The sequence below is a fragment of the Jatropha curcas genome, chromosome 6 (genome assembly GCF_041381405.1).
Source record: "Jatropha curcas cultivar XTBG-Jc1 chromosome 6, XTBG_Jcur_1.0, whole genome shotgun sequence".
In the NCBI taxonomy this organism is placed as follows: Eukaryota; Viridiplantae; Streptophyta; class Magnoliopsida; order Malpighiales; family Euphorbiaceae; genus Jatropha; species Jatropha curcas.
The window spans coordinates 26,356,789-26,363,876 of NC_143156.1; the positions used below are offsets into that span (position 1 = coordinate 26,356,789).

General features: G+C 33.7%; 1 protein-coding gene across 1 annotated transcript; it reads left to right on the forward strand.

Moving 5' to 3' along the window:
• Positions 1–1,053: 1,053 nt before the first annotated feature.
• Positions 1,054–6,850, forward strand: SPD1 (P-loop containing nucleoside triphosphate hydrolases superfamily protein). The gene is made up of 9 exons (XM_089723324.1): positions 1,054–1,740; positions 2,491–2,705; positions 3,257–3,407; positions 3,483–3,674; positions 3,905–4,067; positions 4,168–4,412; positions 4,630–4,806; positions 4,959–5,120; positions 6,229–6,850. Exons 1-9 carry the CDS (start codon positions 1,264–1,266, stop codon positions 6,532–6,534), a joined length of 2,088 nt encoding a protein of 695 aa, XP_089579450.1. The 5' UTR covers positions 1,054–1,263; the 3' UTR covers positions 6,535–6,850.
• Positions 6,851–7,088: the final 238 nt, after the last annotated feature.

Genomic DNA, 7,088 nt, shown 5'->3' on the forward strand with positions numbered 1-7,088 from the left:
GTATATTCTTGTCAAACAAATTCTATGAACAATAGATCTGGGCTATATTAAAGTTTATTCAACAAAACTCACATTTAATATCATATATATATATATATATATATATATATATCCATAAAAAAATTAGAAATAATTATTTTAGTAGTGGTTGTCTATTATAGTAGAATTAAATGCAGAATTAAAAATAAAATTTAAAAAATAATTAATCATATTCCGTAACTCCTTAATCTTCTCATGATAGATAATTTTTTATAAAGGAATTGAGAGAGTATCAATCCAATGGAAACTTAAAATAAATTAAAAACAAACTCTAACCTATAATTCAATTATACGAGGCTAATTTTTTTTAATACTACAAAATAACTTATTTATAAAAAATATTTTTTTTTTGACAAATATGAATATGACCCAGAAGACTTTTGAATACATAACATATTCACTGTATCAGTCTGTCTCAGTATATAGAAACTTCGTGTCCAATTTTTTTTTTTTAAATTAGTTATTAAATTTCAAAATTTATTCGGTCAAAAAAAACTTCAGAATTTATATTTCATAAAATATAAAAATATTTATTATTAGTTCGGTTCCATAATATTTATCATATTTAGAATTTCATGTTATCGTGTCTCAAAAAAAATATTAAATTTGTTCAAATTATAATAATTATTAAGTAAATTGAATATATTACTCTTAGTTTAACATTAATTTTTCTAAAAAAATCATCAAATTGAAATAATAATTATTAATTATATATAAAAAGTAAATATAAAAAAATAATATTTATTACTCGTTAAAATTACAAATATGATATTTAAAAATAAATTATTTTTTTAAATGTCATGAGTTAGGAAATGGAGATAGCCCGTAGGAATAAATTATTAAGTCTAATTTTAAAAATGAAGAGTTTGAAGTTTCTTCCGAAGAGTTCCATTCAACTTTAGTAACTTCCACTGTTGAAAGAGTGGTCGTCCGCAGCCACCACGTGGCCTTTGAAGCTCTTCCATTGAGCGGTCATTAGTCGACAATAGAGTTTACTCGTTAATCTCTTGGGTCCCACCTTCCCTCCAATCCCAGAGGAGATACCTTCGAATCTTCTTCACCTTCTTCATCCTGGAAATCTAAAACTACTTCTTTCTTCTTCCTTCACAGTCTCTTACACGAAACCTAAAAATCTGAAACCAAAACAAGAATTCTGTCTCTTTCTTTATTTCTTGCTTTGTCAGGCTTATAATTTTCTTGAATGCTGAAAATTGAACTAGAGAAATGAGAGCTATGGCTTCACGTTTTCTGCTCATTGATCTTCAAACTTCATGTTATTCAGCTCATCAAATCCCACTTTCTACTCTCACTTATCTCTCCAATCGTCGAACCGGTGGTGTGCACAGGCGGATTTCCTCGTCGAAATCCAATACACCGTCTGTTATTCCGGCTCCGGAAGTTCGACGACCGTCTGATCGTTACAAGTCGCGAAATGGGGCGGTTTTGGATTCGGGGAATTACGTTTTGAATTCAAATCCTTCGACTTCTTCATGTTCTGTTGCTAATTCTGAGTTGGATGCGTTTCTTGAATTGTTGCCTTTGAGAATGAGGACAGAGTTGTCTAGGCATGGAGAGATTGGGGAGTTGATTGAAGTTGTATTGGACTTGGGCAGGAAACCTCTAGCTAGGTTTCCATCTGGAGATTGGGTTATTTTGGAGCAGCCCGTGAAGCATGAGGACTTAAATCATGCCATATCAAAGGTGATAAAAAGGAAAAAATGGTTAGTTTAATTTGATTAATTTGTTTTAATAATAAAGTCATATACATGCGATTGTATATGAATAGAAATCAAATCACTATTCATTTCTATTTTTATATGCTTGTGGAAAAGTACTTTATTTATTATATAGAGAAGGCGATCTGCTACATAGAAAAAGGATACATTTTAAATAATAATTAAATTATGTTGATATAGAAGCTGGTAGATTTAAATTGCGTGATTTGATTGGAAAATTTCTTGAGAGATTTTAGGTGTAATACCTGCTCTGTGTGTGAGTTTTAAACTGTAGTTATGATGTGGAGGGTGATATAAGCAAATGACTATTTTACACTTCCTGTTTTGTTTGATTAGGACATTGTGAGCACTATTTTACTTGTATTATTATTATTATTATTGTATGTAGTTTAGTTGTTCGAATCCATCCAAGTGGCATTGATGAAGAATTACACATTAAAAATTTCCAAAAAGCTTCCTTTTTATTAAAGAATAGTTTATTACTGGTTTGTCTAAATGCTTGTGTTTGTATGCGTGTGACTGTGGTACCAGCTTGTTTAGTATGACTGTGGTCTGATACTTTGCATCGAGGAATGGTTGATAGTGATATTTGTAGGATTTGATCTTCTTTTGAGTGTTAAATACGAATAATTTTCTGAAGTATGATGTGGCCAGTAGATTCTTTTGGAGGGATATTTGGCTAGTATCTTGTCTAAAAGTACACATTTATGCTTAGGTTGGCGAGTTTTCTGATGACAACCGCTCAGGTATTAATAGTTCCTTGCATCGTATAAGTGCCATTCGAAATCGTAAATTGCAAATTATTGGCCTTACTTGTCGGGTGGGTCGAGCTGTATCTGGAAGTGCTGAAATTATCCGTGACTTGGTTGAGGGGAGAGGTTCCATCTTGGTCATAGGCCCTCCAGGAGTTGGTAAAACAACCTTAATCAGGTACTTGCATTTCCTTGTATGTAAAATTAATCGGCTGAATCAAAGTTCAGTTTGGCATCTACTTCTTTCTTAGATGTTGGTTTGTGCAATTAATTCCTTCATGAATACAAATTTTTGCATACATGCATTAGCAACTTAAATGTGTACTGCATTCTATGGAAGTATGAATAAAGTTTTTGCACACAATGTTTTTAGAATCCTTAAAATATAAGTATCAATTTTAAGTGTGATTTAAATTTATTAAGAGTAATTATCCACTTTCTCTTTTCAATTTATTTCTTCTCTGGACGATGTTTAATCTGTTGTGACGGTGAATGCTTGTGTAGTCTGTTAAAGTTTGGGAATAAGGAGAAAACTGCAAAGAGAATTAACGGAGATAGTGTACTCATTCAAGTTTACTCATTCAATCTTATTTAGATCTCTTAAAGTAACTTCATGAGTTATGATCTTGTTATTTTTCTTCCAATGCGGCATCAAGAATTAAGATATTTTCATGCCGACTGTGCTAATATATACTAAGTGATTTTTTGGGTGTGTGCTTTTGTGTACAGAGAAACAGCCAGAATGCTGGCAGATGACCAGGGGAAACGTGTGGTTATTGTAGATACCTCAAATGAGATTGGTGGTGATGGAGACGTTCCTCATGTAGGAATAGGTCGTGCGAGAAGGATGCAAGTTCCAAATGTTAATATGCAACATAATGTGAGCCAATTTTATTTCTTGCCATATTGCCTGAATGCGCTTGTTTTATTTTTCTCTTGATAAAATGCTCTGCAGGTTATGATTGAAGCAGTTGAAAATCATACACCGGAGGCCATCATAATTGATGAGATAGGAACAGAGCTTGAAGCCTTAGCTGCCAGCACTATTGCTCAACGTGGAGTTCAGCTAGTTGGAACAGCCCATGGGATGACCATAGACAACATAATAAAGAATCCATCTTTACAAATTCTTGTTGGTGGCATAGAGGTACGAAGGAACTCCCTTTTCATTTTGCTTTATATGGGCTCGTCTGGATGTAGATGCATTCCATTCAAGTTTATGCTGTCTGTTGGCTCTGCCACAGAAGTTATACCTAGTTCCAAATAGGTTTCCTGGAATAACATACTGTTTCCATTTATATATACGGGTGAAGACCTTACCCTGAGAGTTTGTGTAACTTTCTGATTAGTCCAAACGGGTTAAAACATTTGTAACAGAGTGTAACACTTGGTGATGAGGAAGCAAGGAAAAGGAAAGTGCAGAAGACGATTCTTGAGAGGAAAGGGCCTCCAACATTTACATGTGCAGTGGAGATGATATCAAGGACTGAATGTCGTGTTCATCACAGATTAGATGCCACAGTAGATGCTATACTGTCAGGTATGCATGTGTTTATCTGCAGATTTTTTTTTTATATGGCATCTATGTCTTGACATTGAAGTTTAAATTAAATCTCATCAGAATCTTTTCTGGATAATAGGAAAAACTCCTCTGTTTGAAATCCGTCACATGGTTACTGAAGAAGATGATTCTCTGAAGTCCACTCCAATACTTGGAAAGGACCAAGTAGAAGAATATGAGGCAATGACCATTAATAAAGACGAAGGTGATGAAGTACAGTCTGACAAAGAGGATGACTATTATGCTCAAACCCAGATAAGAAAAGTGAAAACAAGTGGATATGTGAAACGGAGGAGTTCGCCAATATGTATCTACACTTACAAGGTCAATTGGTTAAAGTTTCTTTCTCGAACTATTCATCCATCAAAATATGTTTACTGAGATTTCTAATTTATATTCTCACATGATATGAAAAAAAGTATTTAACCTCTTATACTTGTAGAAATTAAAAAGACTCTTTATGTTTTTAGATAAGTCTTCCTGGTGATATTTTAATTTGGAAAGATGGCGACTATATTCTAATGAATTTATTATGTTTCAGATTCTTGAAGCTGATCTATTAGAAGTTGCAAAGGTGATGGGGCTTGAGGATGAGATAGATATGACTGATGATATTGAAACAGCAGATGCAATTCTAGCATCTAGTTTAGAAATAAAGCAGAACTCATGGATCCGTGGTGTAGCTAAATTCCATCAGTTGCCTATATTTGTTATCAAGGTACTGTCCATTTCTTTTTTGTTTGCTCTGCAATGAAATAGTCTATGACCAGGAAAAAGATGTTTTAACAACCCTTGTAATTATATGAGAATGAAGCACCACTAATTAGCTGTGATGTTTAATTGATATGATTTCTTTTTCTGCTTTTGCAGTCAAATACCATGGCTCAAATGGTCAAGGCAGTTCGCACAATTCTTGGATTTGAATCATTTGGCACCACATTGAAGCAGCCGAGCAAAAGTTCATTTGACATAGAAATTGAAGATGATGCACCAAAAAGGAAGCCCACCCTGGAAGAGATTGATGCTTTGGAGGTACAACTTCTTCCTTTTATATTTTTTGTTTCTGTTTCTTATCTGTTCACAAATGTTTGACTAGAGATCATTGAAAAAATAATATCTTTTAGAAAGCCAAAAAAATTAAGGTGGCCTTTCTCAAATGTTAAAGTCATTTCCTTTCTGGCTTTGGCTGCTTGAAATTTCACCTATAGTGATCACGATCTCTCCACTTCCCCCTCCCTGCTATTTTTAGCTTGTTGACAGTTGCAAGATAGTAAGGAAGTTGTCTGGAATCTATAGTAATTGCCAATTTTTTGTTTTCTTTTGTTTGATAAGTTGCTTTCCCTTTTTTGTTTTCTATGTTTTTTTCTCTCTATCATCGGTCAGCTTCCAAGTTAATATTGTCTTATTTGATCCACAATTTATTGCCTTTTTCTCTTCCTGTATTTCAAACATCGGTTGCATTTTGTAAATAACATAACGTTGTCAGCTTAGTTTGGCCTATACCCCCATCAATGTCCTGCGGTTGTGACTTGTGATCCTAGCATGGGATTTATGTAAATCAGAATGTTGGTCTAAAGCCTCTTATGATGCATTATGGAGAGCCAGAAAAAGAAAATGATAGTAAGTGTAGCTGGCTAGAAAAGCACTCTCAGTTGAGCTATTAGGTTAAACAAATAATTGGATTCTCTTAGCTTTCTTCAATGATTTATATTAACTGTTCCTCACAAGTTAATTATACATTTTATGGAAAACATTATGCATTTTACTTCACTTTGGTGAGACCTTTGTACTGTGACTTGTGCCCAGGTTCAACATGCCCTCGGTTTTACTTGGGTCCAATGATTAATGTTTTATTTTTATGGCCTGTGTGATGTGTGGGAATTAGTCATGAGTCACATTGTTTATATGGTTAACAGAAGAGACTGTAACTCTTTATTCGATCAATAAAATTGTTCTGTCTCTCCCTTCAGTCTCGTCCATCTTTACATTCTCGCTCATTTCCACACATCAATGTGCTATTGCATTGGTTTTGCAACATCTAGTGAAGTAGTTTCTTTATGTCTAGTTCTATTTGCTGGAGTAAGACTCAGTAAGTACTTTGCACAAACTGTTTATATATGTCTCACTATTTTTAATGTAGGAGGTTCGACTTGCAATCGAATATATTGTTATCCCTGGAGGGGAGCCAGTAGAGCTTCTTCCCAGATGTTCAGAAATAATCGCCCGGCAACTAGAGCTTGTCAAAAGCTATCAGTTGACTGCAGAAAATTCAGGTACTGAGCTTAATCCAAGGTTGCAGATTCTTCCCCTGAGAACAAATAACAAGAAGACTTGTTCTAAATCCCCAAAGTCTCATTCAACTGTACAAAAGGAGACAAGCTTAAAGCCTCTAACTGGTGGCAGAGGAGCTACTAGTGTTTCTAGGCTGCCTCTCCTGCCCCAATAATCTGAACACATTCAAAATGTTGAAGATTTCAATCATGACTTATTATAATTGTTTAATATCCAATGTACAAAAAAAAAAATTGTACAAAAAATATCCAGTGTTTCTAGGTCCCTCATTCCCTTCAAAAATATCCAATGTACAAAAAGAAAAAAAAAATTGTAATTGTTTAACATTGCCCATTATGTAAATCTTATTTATTGGCAATTATGTTAATAAGCCATTCAAGACAAATTCTTATGAGAAACAGGGAATACATGTCCATTGCCATTTCTAGGCAAAAGCTCCTTTTATGGGAATTTCATGTCTTTTTTCTTTCTTTCTTTCTTTCTATTTCACATCGGAGAGCTATCAAAAACTGAAAACTAGTAGAATTTAAATCTGAACAATAGCTTCTTATTGGAAAACTAAAAAGAGATTGTTAAAAGCCTAAAAAGTGAGACAATTTTATGTAAGGGGCTGTTGATAAAAATGGTGCAATTTGGCAAAATATTTTGCAAAGTGATGCAAATTTGACATAATTTCTAATTTTGATACGAGTATGTTTGGGGAACCAT